The 15182-nt window shown below is 37.2% G+C and overlaps 1 protein-coding gene across 1 annotated transcript in view; it reads right to left on the bottom strand.

Annotated features, from left to right (window-relative positions):
• LOC107661415 (voltage-dependent N-type calcium channel subunit alpha-1B-like) overlaps positions 1–15182 on the bottom strand; it is a 54187-nt gene that overhangs the window by 10535 nt on the left and 28470 nt on the right. The window contains exons 20-35 of the mRNA XM_016450990.1: positions 14150–14314; positions 13772–13882; positions 11467–11550; positions 10777–10779; positions 9149–9265; positions 8983–9048; positions 7403–7494; positions 7142–7292; positions 5656–5783; positions 5135–5231; positions 2123–2228; positions 1499–1606; positions 1130–1239; positions 835–992; positions 619–748; positions 394–504 (exon numbers count right to left, since the gene is read on the bottom strand). Coding sequence (XP_016306476.1) covers positions 394–504; positions 619–748; positions 835–992; positions 1130–1239; positions 1499–1606; positions 2123–2228; positions 5135–5231; positions 5656–5783; positions 7142–7292; positions 7403–7494; positions 8983–9048; positions 9149–9265; positions 10777–10779; positions 11467–11550; positions 13772–13882; positions 14150–14314 — 1737 coding nt within the window. The remainder of the gene's footprint in view (positions 1–393; positions 505–618; positions 749–834; positions 993–1129; positions 1240–1498; positions 1607–2122; positions 2229–5134; positions 5232–5655; positions 5784–7141; positions 7293–7402; positions 7495–8982; positions 9049–9148; positions 9266–10776; positions 10780–11466; positions 11551–13771; positions 13883–14149; positions 14315–15182) is intronic.

Raw genomic sequence — 15182 nt, 5'->3', positions numbered from 1 at the left:
CTCACTCACTCACTCTCTCACACACACACACACACACACACACACACACACACACACACTCAACTGAACTGAAGAAAATAAATGTGTCTCTCAGTGGAGATTGGCGTATACAGTAAATTAACCTCTTCTGACTTCCTCCAATTCATTTGCTTGAATTCTTCACCTCCTCTCTGCATTCATTAATACACCCTCCCTATTACCTCCATTCATCTATTCTCTCATACAACTGCCTATTCACTCCTCTTCCCTCTATCTGTGCACAGACGTCCTCCAGCTGCCTCTTTCTTTGCAGGAATTAATTTAGTCAGAATAAGAAACAAAGGCAGTGCAGCAGTTATTTTCAACTCCCACCAGAATGACCTCATATGGCCACGATGGATAGGAGATGTTTACCTGAAAGCCAGCGTTGAGTCTGGGCATGGAGGCAGCTCTGCTGTGACCCTCCAGCACAGGATACCCGCCCACATCAGAGTCATTCTCCATGTCAGTCATCTCAACTAATTCCTGCAACACACGCAGAGCCAGACAAAACAAACACTGTTTAACTGACCTGTAAATGTCTGACACGTGTAACTTAAACAGGACTGATTCAGGAATCACTAGTAGAGGTCAAATCACCTGAGATCTGTATGTGTTTGGCACGTCTTCCGATTGGCCCCTTTGGACAGGCCTTCTGTTTGCTTCCTGTGTGACTTCCTGAGGTATGTCTCCTGAAGGAGACGTTTTCATGGCACTGCTCTGGCTTTGTCTGTGGCATACATACAGTAAAATTAAAAAAGAAAAATTCAAATGGAAAGCATAGTACTATAAAGACCAGAATGGTAGAACACCCACACTGCATCCCCATTGGTCAGGTGAAAGGATGTGGGCGGGGCATCTGGCTGTGGTGTGGTATCTAATTGAGGAGAGGGCGGGGCTTTTAGCACTAGTGGCTCCTGACCGTGCAAGTGTGTGAGAGGCAGCATTGGTCTGAAGAGAACTCCAACTTTACTCTGAGGACAAAACACAACACTTTCAGAAGGACTACATTAAAAATTAATAACATAATTTGATAATAAAATATGGCTAAAAATCTACATTTAATAATTAGAATTGTACAGATAAATGTAGTTATTTGTAGATCCTCTACCTGTGTGCCTGGTGCAGCCTGCTGCTGTTGGAGTCTTTTGGCTCGGTTCTGCTTATAATAGTCGAAAATCATGAGAGCAGCATAGACCTTCCCAACAGTCAATTCATTATCTAAGAGAGAGTGAAATGCACATGAAATACCAAATGGACAGAAGTGCAGGGAGAAAATCGATGTCCACTAGGTGGCACCAAAAGCTCAGAAGTCACAAGCAAAATCAGGGTGAATAACTCAGGTGAAAAATGTCATCAGTATCGTTAATGAAAACTCAAGCTCCAATGAGCATTTAATTAAGATTCCATTTAAATTTTAAGTGCTTTCTAAACCAAAATCAACATTACTTTAGCAAGCGTTTCTAAATGCAGGGCTTACGTTTATGAGGTGTCACCAGCAGGTCCACTGTTTTTGAAGACAAGTTAGTCCAAATTTTATTTATTTCCTTCCTTAATTCAGCATCACAAAGCCGCTGAGCCAGAACTCCTAAAAAAAATACACAATGTTAACAGTATCGGTCACACTTTATTTTAAGATCCAATTCTAGCTATTAACAAACCATTAACTACGACTTTTGCCTTAATAAACTCCTAATTTGCTGCTTATTAATAGTTTCTAAGGTAGTTAAGGTTAGGTATTGGGTAGAATTAGGGATGTAGTATATGGTCATGCATAGTGTTACCACAGTATCTAACAGAGTCTTTCATAATTCTTGTCCTTAATATCCCCACAAGATTTTTTTTGTCAAGCTGTTAATGGATGTTATCTTATTCTTTAATCATATTTTGCACCAAGTAAAAGGTTAAATAAAAGTAAAAGTCAGCGGGGAAAGCGTCATTCAATTAACTTGTAACACTTTTAAGATGGTGGAGTATTAAATTAAACGAGGCTGATGGAACAGAGCAGTGACTGGTGAAAAGTGCTGCTGGAGCAGATGGACAGTTAAAGGAGCTTTTGACAAATGCCAGTGACTGGCCCTGAGGGCTCCAAGTGGACACTCACCTGATGCCAGTTTAATCTCCAGGGCAGTCCGGATGAGAGCCATTAAAGTGGAGGTAAAGTGAACCGTACTATCTTCAGCTATGGGCATGTTCATCCTCACCAACCGCTGTGGAGTCACGGACACAGATAGTTTGTGATTAATATCACACATGACTGCAGGATACAGAAATGACCATTACAAATGACAGGAGGAGTTTGCATGCTGAGGGAGAGTAGTGACTTGGTCTATGTAATTTCCCTTTCATCAATAGTCATTTCCGAACTCTCATCTCAGCACACAAATTGTCTCTTCAGGACATCAAAATGCGAGGAGGGAGAGAGTGTGTTTATATTTCATGCAGAGGATAAGTGATGTTGGAAATGGAAGATGTTTTGCCGCATTTCTCCAGTTAGCAGACAGTAAAGCTGTTTTTGTCACACTAAGAACAGTGTGAGCTTTAGCCATTATTGGAGGTTCACAGGTTTCTCAGTAAATGCGATTACATAAACAATCTTACAATGATTATGCTTAATAACCTGACAATGTATAAGATCATATGAACACTTTGAGCTGTTTGTGTGTATTTTAACAGGTTTAAGCAAAAACTGCTGTGACTTCAATTGGGGGTAAAATATGGACCCTGAAAAATCAAACTTATAATATTCTTTATCCTTTGTATTTGAGGTCTCAGTAATAAATACTGCCAGTTTGCATGCGGGCAGCTATGACTATCCACGTAGAGAATGCAAATGCACTAGTTCATGCGCACTGAAATGTGAAGTGTTGATGGGCTGCTTTTCTTGTGTTTTTACAAAGTCAGCGATGACCTTCAGAAAGGATGATGACCAAAGAGCGAGAAAAGATAACATGCTGACCAACCAAAACCAATAGCCACAAATGCACCAACCACAAAAATGCGTCACTCAAGGTGAAGCCAGAGTAGACGCTTCACATATTAACACACCCAGCATTAATTATAGTGTTTAAAATAAAACCGATGCAAAATAAACAGAGAATGGATCTGTTTCTGTTGTGTAGCGTGAAGGAGCGTAACATCATGCACAGGGACAACGCTCTGCCTTCATTAGAGTGCATAGGCCAGCATAGACATCTTTCCACAACAACTACCAATGAAAAAGGGAAAGGACGCTCCACTGAGCACACATCTACAGCAAGCTTTCTTTCTTTCCTCCCTGTTGATTCAGTGCTCTGAACTCGGGGGAAGTGGGGGCTTGTTCTATTTCGAGCTCGCTGGAGAACGTCGCATCCTCAAGCCTTCACACACGCAGACTGTGTGGCTTCAGAGAGTAGCTCTTGAACGTTACCCATTCAGACAGCTGGAACAGGGTGTGTAAACTTATTGACTCGGAGGCAGCTCTCAAAGTGGCAGAACGGCCTGCGACCAAAACAGGCAGCCCTGTACCAGCGACGCTTAAGATTCAGTTTTGATATTCAGATTTTTTACTTCCTAGTTTCTTTTATACAGTGAAAGACAAAGAATGCAACAATTTTAGTACTGCTGCAGATGAAATTGAGTGCTGACTCTGTATTTATTCTTCTGTGTACTTTTGCTCTGTTTTGAAATCTACTGTGCTGCCTATGTAGACAGAATTTTCAGGGCGTTCTCAAGACAAAACCCCTTAGAGTTTTCTATCAACACTAGTGAAAAAGAAATATACTAAAATGTATTTGAAATACATTTATTGCATGCTAAGAATACTACAAACACATTTACATATTTATGTGCTTAATAAAAACACCCTGCAATTGTACTTTTAGCAAACTAAACTGGTATACTTAAAGTCTGCCAAGTTGGAACAACTAATTTAGTGCTTAATGCACTTTAATTGTGTGAAAGTTCAACTAAAGATATACTGAAGTATATTTGATTGTGCTAAAGTGGAACTATTGCAATTATACTTCAGGTACACTTCAAATATCTTGCATTTAAAGACCAGCTTTATTCAAAGATCATATAAGCCTCATCAATAGTGACATTAAACACATTTTAGTCTTAATATTAAGAAATGTGCATTGTGCACAAGTAGTACTCCAAATAAAGTTTAATTATAACTTTTATATCAGTCAGTCTCGAGCGATATGTCAGTAAATAAATTAATAGATTTGAACTATACTTAGTATGAAATAAATGTATTTTTTTACTAGGGAAATCTAGAGTTTCATTACCATCCATCAGTGAGATCAAAAGGCACATAAAAAAAAGAGCACAACAAAGCCACACACACAAAAAAACACTTCCACAATTAGAGCACTAACTGATCAGCCAATGAGAGGACAGAGGAGGAGCTAAGGAACAGTCAGGGGGGTGGGATCTACCTTATAGGCGATTCTTGGAGGACATTTCTTTCCCAAACCTAGTGGAGGGGACATGTGGCGAAGCATCTCGTACATTTCGAGGTAGGACATGCGTCCACTTCAGAGGGGTGAGTTCAAAGGTAACACAGACAACAAAAAGGAGAAGGAAGTAGTAGTGGAGAACATGAAGAAAATGTGACATGAATGAAAGAAATAAAGAAAAAGGAACAAACAAAAAAAACATCGTTATCAAGGATTCTGAAGGAAGGTCAAGGGTATCCGATACCATCCTGTCTCAGAAGGACGGATGGATCACGCCTGCTTTTAAAGCTACAGGCTACCAGTGATCCAGGGATGAAGAACATGGCATGATGGGATTGGGCTGCAGTCTGGAGCTTCTGTCCTTGCATGCTAGGACGCACCACGGCTAACCAATCAGATACTCAGGAACAAAGCTAATATTTGGTCTAATTTAAAGCAGAGCAAATAAAAGCTGCTCTAGTACATCGATATTTACGATAAGTGAACGTATGGGATTCGTTTGGGATGAGGGATTTAGCATTTGGCTTTGTTTCCTGGTTACCATGGTTACCCATATTAAAATTAGTAAGGAAAGAGGGGGAGTATAATCCAATCAGACATTAGCACTTTCAGGCATTTTATGGGCATTCATTTTTCACAGCACCGCCCCCTGGAGGGAAGGTGTGTTTTCAAACCTTGTATGCCACCCTATTAGGGCACTTCTTTCCTAAACCAAGAGGGGGTGAGATTACACGCAACAAATTGTACATATCCATATAGTGTATCCTTCCGCTGCAAAAAATAAGATGTGTTAAAAAGACACAGTTTAATACATTTTTCCACATTCCGCCAATATTTAAAGACTTCATGCTTATTGAGATAACTACGCTCAGCTGTGCATTTTTTAAAGTTAAAATGGATTACACTGACAGAGAGGATAGGCTTCAAATCCGTTCTGCTCAATACAGACTAAAAGTGGATGGCATGCAAAGGATAAATTCGCATTCCTCAGCATAGACAAAGCTTGAGGATTTGATGTTAACCATGGTCACACAGTCAAATGGGATTCTTGTGACTTAAGGCTCTGATTAAATCAGACACAGCGCCAGTGGTGTACCCTCTTAAACTGGCATCTTTCAACCACTTAGTCTCGAGTTGTCACATTTTTTTAAAGTGGCACTAACTGCCAGCGACACCGTGGAGGAGTGATACGCACCAGGCGGCAGGGTCGTACTCAGCCCAAACACGGATGAACTCATCGAGGTGATGAGGCCCGAGAATAGAAGCGTCACGTGTTAGGTACTCAAAGTTATCCATGATGACAGCGACGAACAGATTCAGCATCTGATGGTTGTAGGATAGAGGACGAATTATGTAAAACAGGAGAAGAAATCTCAATTAAATAAAAACAAATCTTAGAATTATGTATAACAGATTAATTTTATTTTTTTACAAGTGGTGTCTTGTTGGCTAGACTTTATAGGAAGTTTGCACTCATGAAAGCTGCTACACTGTGCAATTTAATGTTTTGTTTCATTTGTGCATATACATTAGTGGTCAACATTTTGGGCTAAGTTTTTATTTATTAATTTTATTTAATTTTTTTCAAAAGAAAACACATTTGATCAAAAATACAGCAAAACAGTAATATGAAATATTATTACAAATTATAAAGCTGTTTTCTATTTAATCCACTTTAAAAAACAAAGTAATTTATTCCCTGTGATGGCACTGCTGAATTTTTAGCAGTCATTCAGAAATCTATTTAACATGCCGATTTGGTACTTAAGAAACATTTCTTACAGGTGCATCTCAATAAATTAGAATGTCGTGGAAAAGTTCATTTATTTCAGTAATTCAACTCAAATTGTGAAACTCGCACAATTTGAGTTGAATTACTGAAATAAATGAACTTTTCCACGACATTCTAATTTATTGAGATGCACCTGTATTATTATCATCACAGTTTTTATAGAAATTGATAAATTTTTTAGTCTTCTTTGATGAATATAAAGTTCAAAAGAACAGCATTTATTTTAAATAGAACATTTTGTAACAATATAAAATCTTCACAGTCACTTTTGATAAACTTAATGAGTCCTTGAACAAAAGTATTAATATATATTATTTCTAAAAAACAAAACAAAAAACACAATTGCCACTGGGGGACCATAGGCAGGCTAGGGGAACTCATATTAATGTTAAAAAACCTCATAAAGTGACATTTTCATGCCATGGGACCTTTAAACAAAAACAAAATTCTGTCATCATTTACTTACTTTCATGTCTTTCCAAATATGTATGACTTTTGTTTTCCTTGTGGAAAACTAAAAGATAACTTGAGCAGAATGTCCAAGCTGCTCTTTCTATACACTGAAAGTGAATGGGGACCAAAGTTTGACAAGTTCAAAAATAAATCCCTAACTTCTGCATTTCATTTCAAGCATTCTACAGTAGTAAAGTAGCTTTTTGTGAGAAACTAAATTGTCATTATTTGCTGACAATCAAACTTGACAACTGTGGTCACCATTCACTTTCATTGTATTCAAAAGAGCAGCTTGGACATTTGGCTATAAATAGCTCTTGTGTTCCACAGAAGAAAGTCATAAAGGTCTGAAACAACATGAGGGTGAGTAAATGATGACAGGATTTTCATTTTTGAATTTGTGTGTCTGTTTGTATTTGAGATTTGTTCCACTAACCAGGAAGGAACAAAGGAAGATGAAAGAGACAAAGTAGAAGTAAGCAAAGTCACTGCCACACTCTTTTCCAGTAAATCCAGAGTCACGGTCACATGGCCTTTCACTCAGACAAGACAGCATAATTTCATGCCAAGTCTCCCCTGTAGCACTCCTGTAACATACAAATAGTGAGAGGCAGAAACTATAGATTCACTTGTACTAATTTTTAACAGTTGTGAGAGCTGATATTTTAAGACTGAACAAATGAAACAATGACTTTACCTGAACAACAACATGAGGGCCTGAAAAAATGTTTGGAAGTTATTATGGATGTTGATAGCCGACTCCTCGGACAACATGATATTACCAAACACCTGACATAGAGAGAAAAGCATGTCAGCATTCTAATTTTGGATGCATTACAGAAAATGCAAGCATTTTTGGTGGAGATAGGCTGAGAATTACATAGTGCAATGTGTGCACTTTCCTATTGAGCCTGCATGAAAATACCTGCAGGGACTGTGTCAATAATTCAGACTGCCTGGAGGGTATGTGACAGTAAGCATCTGCAGTATTAACAAGGCCACATACACATTTTCCATAAAGTGTGACTCGTGCTTATGAATTTTATAACTTTATATCAGACAGCAGACATGCAAACAAACACACCGACTCTACAGAGTCGCAATGCACTGACAGGCAGTAAAACAAATCACAATAATCTGTCAGCCACATACATTACAAAAGCACATCCAGTGACCATGGATGGACACAGTCTTTTAAAGTGGCATCCATATAGTAATAAAAAAATACATTTATACACTTTTCTGCCACAAATGATGCATATTAAACCTAATGCTGAGAGTGCACTTTTTATTATTCTGGAAATAATTGACCTGTCTGTCAGTTTGTAAAAACATTCTGTGCCAAGTTATGTCTAATTGTCTTGTCATAATCATCTAAAGGCAGTAAACTTTGTAACCTTTGCACAATATATGCAAGGAATACCAGAGAGGGAGCATTTACAGAGAATCTTAAATAAAAACACGATTGAATTAATTAATATTCTTATTGGCCCCAAACATTTAAAACGGTGCACTAACAAAAAGATTACAATTAAATTAGCAAAAATATAGGTTTCACAATTATGATTTAAAACACTTTGGAATGTCTTGCCCCACATATTTTTGTTACGAGGTAAACACATTTCTTGCAGAATGAAGGATATGAAATTGTCTGTGCTAATCAACAGCATGTCACAATGTAAATAAAGCTTAACTTGAGCCATGACTCTAATATGCTTACAATTCAAATCATACTATAAAAAAAAATACTAGAAAGATTGCAAAAACTGGTTCAAAAGCACGTTTTACGCTGAATGATGAAGCAAACGTTGACTTGGCAGTAGGAGTTCCAAGCGTACAGTTGATTACATGGCTTACTGATGATGTTGCTTCCCCAGTCTTACAGGATACAATTAGCATTGATTTACAATGCAGTCCTAATCTACTAGACGGCAGACGCCATCATTTCCAACACAATCTGGGAGATTGCCTGTGCGTCCTTAAACGAGCAAGCAAACTTAAAGATGAGATCCAACCGAAAGACTTGGACAATGGCTTCTTTTTCATAAAGCCTATGAAGCTTTCAAATGGAAAAACACCACCTGCCCATGCAAAACAGCCTGTGCTTTTTACAGATGACTGTGGTCATTCAATGAGCCCAAGATCAATAATCTATCACGTTAAAGCTGTAAACGTTAAGTGAGATGATTGTAGCAGCTGTGGTGATGAGATCTCAGATGGAAAGGTTGCATGAAGGGTAACATTTATGAGAGTCTTTTAAAGCTCGCTGGATCTCACCTGCATCCCAATGATGGCGTATATGAAGAAGAGCATTGCAATGAGGAGACACACATACGGCAGAGCCTGAGGACAAAATACAGTTATTTTACAGACAAACAATTGTTTTGAACTGTCGACAATGTTGTCTAAGCTGTCCAAGTAAAGTCAAAGGTCAATTTCTGACCTTAAAGGACTGAACAAAGGTCCAGAGCAGGATGCGAATGGTGTAGCCCTGCCGTAGGAGTTTAATGAGACGGGCGGCCCGGAAGAGTCTCAGGAAACTCAGATTAATCCTCTTATCCTGGATACAAGCAGAAAGAGAGATCAGAGACGCATCGCTGGAACTGTATTTAAACCCGAGACAAGGACACATCCTCAATCAAGTCAGTGTCAGCAACGGCCTCTGTTAGATTTGTTAAGTTTATTGATAAGGTATTAAAACTAGTTAGTCTCATGCAGGACAAAGTTGTTCATAGTCTGGTAATGATGCATGAATAGTCTTGCATGAACATGCTTTTAAATAGAAATAAACAAATCCGTTAGGGATGGGCAGTATGACCACAGTAAGATATTATATCACAGCAGGGTTTTTATTGGTAACTAAAACTAAAAAATAATAATAATAAATTGAAATAAAACAAATATTAACATTAAAATATTAAAAAACCTAGGGCCAGATTTACTAACAACTTGCACCAGCGCAAACCATCTTTTGGCATTAAAATAATACTGTCAGGATTTACTAAAGACACACAGTGAAGAATTAGAGCTGAAAAGGCGTGGACAGTTAATTTTGCGCCTGAACTTATTAAATATACATTTTAAGGAGTTTCCCTTTCAGCCGCGAAATTTATGGGAGGAGAGTATTAAAATGAATCATGCAATGCAATTTACTAATGTTTGTGCTCATCAAATTACTGGTATTTGTGCAATTATGTAATGCCCCAAAAAAGCATGCCTTAAACTATTTTGCGCCTGTGATGAGCATCGGTTCTGCTTATTTGTGACTACGCTAATGTGCACTTCACTTGGTATACTGCGTTGGTCGATATGAAATGAGATGTTGCGTCTGTGTTCTTTAATTTGCATGTTGTCAGTAAATCATACGCAGAAATTTCCACGCCCATCGGCGCTGTTTTGAAATTGCCCTGTTTAGTAAATCTGGGCCCTATTTTTTATTTTACTTACCAAAGCAAAACATTCATTCAAGCTGAAGTACTAAAATAACTTAAAAAAGGCTAAATAAAATAAAAGTATATAGACACAATTAATAAAACACAAAATTACTAAAACTTGAATTAACTCAAATTAAAATAGAAAATAGAAACATTGTTTAAAATATTAACAAAATGTAATTTTGTTTATCAACGATTAAATACTGCTATCCCAGTAACCGTATATATATCTATATAAATTCTACAATAGTTCACAAATGAAAGATACTTTTTTTTCTTTTTATACGGAATTTAGTAGACACAAACCAATGAAAGATTATTCATAACTAACCTGAGAAACAAAGACCTACGTTAAAAACAAAACTTCACAGTATACGGCCCATATATATACCACACATCCCTAATCTTTTAATACTGGAAAAGGGAAAAAATAGGGAAAATCTGTTCATCACTGTGAATAGATCTTACATAAAACAACAACAACAAAAAACCCTTTGCATCTCAGCATGGTGCTGGATTGAACCGAGTCTGATCTCAGCAGGTATAAAGGTGAGCATTCAAGATTAGCATAAAGAGGTTTGAGAGGAGGAGAGGTTTGGACAGAGACAGGCAGTGCAGGAGCGATGAAGCCACTTACCGTCTGCGCAGTCCGTTGGGAAAAGGAAGGGGACAGGTGCCAACAGAGATTTAGCATGGAAATAAGAGTCACAGTGAAATCGTTAGGAGAGGCCGGAGTCTGTCTCTGACATGCAGAGACGCAGCTGTCAAAACTCATTGGTAGAGATCTCCGGATTGTCATCTTCAGCAGATGATTTGCTCTTATAACAGGTTGAATGATTAAGGGCTGAACCAAATTCATTTGAAATCATCTGGTGCAAAGGTTGCATTGAGCTAAATGTGGTTTAAAAGTGCCCATATTTTATTCAAAATGTATTATATTTACTTTTGCGTGCAGTGCTATTATATAGTATTATACGAAAAACTACAGAAATTTCATAGATTTTTTTGAAATCCACGAGTTTTGAAAATGTTACATTTTGTATGTTTTCCATGGAACCCTGTCAAACTGTCCCCATGATTTTAACAACAGACAAACTGAAAGCAGACTATAACTGCAACACACGTGACCAAAAAAAAAAAAAAAAAGCTGAAAGCTCACAAAGCGACAAAGTTAAGCTTTTTGAGGTTCTCATCTGAAACATCCACTGCAGTAAGTTATATTATTCAAAACATCTATCATATATGTGTTGAGATTTAAACTGATTTTATTTAAATACCTTTGAATTTTGGTTCTCAAACGCTTTGATGTGTCTCTTTGATGACTCACCTCGATCTCAGTAACCAGGATGTCAGTGATGCTCCCCAGCACAGTAACAAAGTCAAAAATATTCCATGCCTCCTTCAGGTAGTTCTGCACACATTTAGAAAAACATAAAACTACAACAATTAAAATCAAATTACACCACAAACATCTTAAACAGTATCAAAAGCATAATATCAAATACATTAACATTAACAAAACCATAGGTTCAATAACCTTGGGTTAATACAAGCTCCCTTCTAAGATACCTAATTTTAGCCAAAATCCAAATGATATAAATCATAACATTCGAGTGAAATTTACAATGAATGTAATTTACATATATATATATATATATATATATACACACACACAAACACACATACATAAATAATATATAAACTATTTTTCTATTATAATTGTAAATAATTATAACAAATTGCTAAAATTATTATATTCTATTTAATATCAAAATTAATTTATTTTTATCATTTGTAAAAATTGAGTACTATTATTTATTATATTTACATTTTAAAAGCTTAAAAGCATGCTTTATCAAACTAGTTCAAAAGCAAGTTATGAGCTTTAAAGGAACGGTAATAGTTCCAAACCTGTATAAGCTTCTTTCTTATGTAGAACACAAAAGAAGATAATTTGAAGAATTTTGAAGAACCAAACAGTTGTTGGTCCCCACTGACTTCCATAGTAGGGAACGAAATACTATGGAAACAGCAAAATAATATAATTTAGATATTATTATCTAATACTTTTACTTTTAACTCATGCCGTTCCAAACTTGTATAAGTTTCTTTCTTATGTTGAACACAAAACAAGATATTTTGAAGAATTTTGAAGAACCAAACTGTTCTTGGTCCCCATTGACTTCCATAGTAGCGGAAGAAATATGGAAGTCAATGGGAACCATCAACTGTTTGATTACCAGCATTCTTCAAAATATCTTCTTTTATGTTCAACATAAGAAAGAAACTCATACAGGTTTGGGACGAGTAAATGATGACAAAATTTGAATTTTTTTGGTGAACTATCCCTTTAATTTCAGTTATGATGTTGCATTAAAAGGCAGGTGCTGTAGATGGTAATTCAGAGCTTTTCAGCAGAGCTGAATTTTTTTTGAATGAATGAATTATAATTACTCCACTTTAACTGTACACTTATTCCTTAGAGAGCTCTTTTGCCATTTTGATTTTGATTTAGTTTAAGTATGGACCGTTTTTACTTGTGAAGACAATTCTTTTTTTAAATCTTTTACAATTCTAGTGAGGACAATGTGGCTCTTACAAATATAGAGAATCATACACGTACAAACTCAGGCAGACTGAAATGCAGAGATTGTCGAGTTGTATAATAGATCTTTCATGGCAGGACAGTCTGTCAGGTGTCTTAGCCTTGGGTTCATGCCTCTCCTGAATGGAGCAAAGATTAGTCGACTGCTGTTAGACATGGATCCCAGACAGAACAACATGAGCGAGACCCATTCATCAACCCTGAGCCCCGAACAGGTGGAGGTAAACGCAAGCATCACGCACCAGAAAAGCTCTTAATAAATGAGCCTCATAAATGGAAATGGTGCTTGAGATGAGACCTTCTGCTGCAGGTCAGACCAGCCGGCACTGAAGAGAGATTTATGATACATTGCACACACCACTGCTCCTACTGTACACCCAACCACACTCTTCTCACCCACCGGGCCTTCATTAGCCTCTCGCTGATTTCACAGTTCTTGCACTGCCGAAAGCCCTGCGGGCTGGTCAATCAACCAACAGGGCTCCACTTTTCACTCAAATCAGTCATTCATACTCTTACTTTATTCAGCTCCTCTCAAATTTGAATCAAACTAGTTTTGAGCTTTTATTATCAGCAAAAAGTCTGGTCCACCTTGCAATTTATTCTGCACTATTAGACAGCAAAATTTATGTGCTGTATGCATTGCAGATAAATATGTTTTTATTTATGTTTTTTTTTTTTCAGATATTGTATGTTTTTGCATGGCAGATGTTTCCCACTCCAATAAACGAAAGCCCCAATGCATGGTGTTTTGTTGACTGTAACAATGAGTTAATCAAGTTTTATCAAAAACGTTCTACCAGTTTAAATATGAATTGTGTTGATACCAGAATACTGGAAGAAAAAAATTGTTACGTGGTAAAGCCTGAAATGACTAAAGTGCAGTGGGGTTTTTTTGTAAACTGACTGAACTTTCACAGTCTTGCTGTATGTATTTGTGCTATACGTGGATCGAATGACTAGTTTCGTATCAAACACTGATTGTAATGATAAAATATAAGTAATATCAGAGTCTCTCCATTCTCACCAGAGGGCCGAAGGCAATGACCTTGAGAATGCACTCCAGCGTGAAGAGAGCCGTGAAGATGATGTTCAGCCACTTCAACATGTCCTCATACGGATTAGGAGCATCATGGAACTACAGAAGAAGAAAAACACGGAGAGATAGTGACTCACTCTGCACTCCCTCAAATATTCAAAAGATCTGTAAACCAGGCTTTCAGGGGTCTAAAATTAGAAATGACATATTCATAACTGAATATTCACGCACATAATTTCATATGCAATAATCAGCATTGCTGAGTCTCAGTCTGTGTGATGGAATGGCTCAGTGTTTGTCTACAACTTAAAAATAAAGATTCCAAAAGGTGGTTCACAGCAATGACATAGAAGATTCATTTTTTACCTTCATCATGAGGACCACTGTGTTGATGGCGATCATGGTCAGGATGGAGTACTCAAACGGAGTGGACACCACAAACTTCCATATCTTGTACTGGTAAGACTGCTTGTCCTGCGGCATGTAGCGTGTCAGAGGTTTGGCATTGATGGCAAAGTCGATACAAGCTCGCTGTAGATGAAATCAAAGCACAATTATCTCAACGTGAACTCCTCAACAAAGTGTTGAAGTGAATGCCTACAAGCACAAAACTACTCATCACCCTGATCTTTCCATGTTTGATTACCAAAACAGCATTGGTATTCCCAGAGCTCTCTAATCAAACGAATGAAAGGCTGTGAACGAATGAGTGCTAGAAGACAAACATCAAACCAGCTGCACAAATCAGAGTTACAGCAGTTTAATATTTAAACAGGCTAATATCTCCTCTGAGAGAAGATACAGATATATAGATAAAGAACAGAGACAAATATAGAGACATCAGAAAAAATAGATTATCGCGCTGTTCAAAAACCAAGTGCTGCATTATGACGTTTGGCAGTTAAACTGACCCTAACTGGACCCTGAAATTACAAAACAGTAAGTAGTAACCATTACAAATAGACAACAGTATTGTATTATAACAAAATTATGATTTACAAAACAAATAAAAAGTTAACTAATTAACATTTTCTAATTTAATTCTTTAATTATTATAAATGCATACAGAAATTACAACTACTAGCACTACCTGCTAAAAAACCTGCATCTTAAACCAGCATAAGGTGGTTTAAGATGGTTGAGAGACTGGTCTGTTGGCTGGTTTTAGAGAGGTTTTGAGCACTTTTCAGTTAATCAGGCAAGGAGACCAGCTGGCCATCCAACTAAACACCCGCTAGTTTCTATGCCTATGTAAAGCACTTCAAATAAAATATTAATGATGTTCAATAACAGTTTGGACAACAATACAGCTTAATAGGTTTTAGAACAAAGCCAGAGAGTTCAAAGAGTTCTGACTGACTGGTCTGGTAGTTCCTCCTGGGGTTTAAGTTTGTGCTTT

This window comes from Sinocyclocheilus anshuiensis, unplaced genomic scaffold (genome assembly GCF_001515605.1).
Source record: "Sinocyclocheilus anshuiensis isolate Anshui unplaced genomic scaffold, SAMN03320099.WGS_v1.1 scaffold457, whole genome shotgun sequence".
Classification (NCBI taxonomy): Eukaryota; Metazoa; Chordata; class Actinopteri; order Cypriniformes; family Cyprinidae; genus Sinocyclocheilus; species Sinocyclocheilus anshuiensis.
The sequence above is the reverse complement of the archived record's forward strand: the minus strand, read 5'-3'. Positions and strand labels throughout refer to the sequence as shown.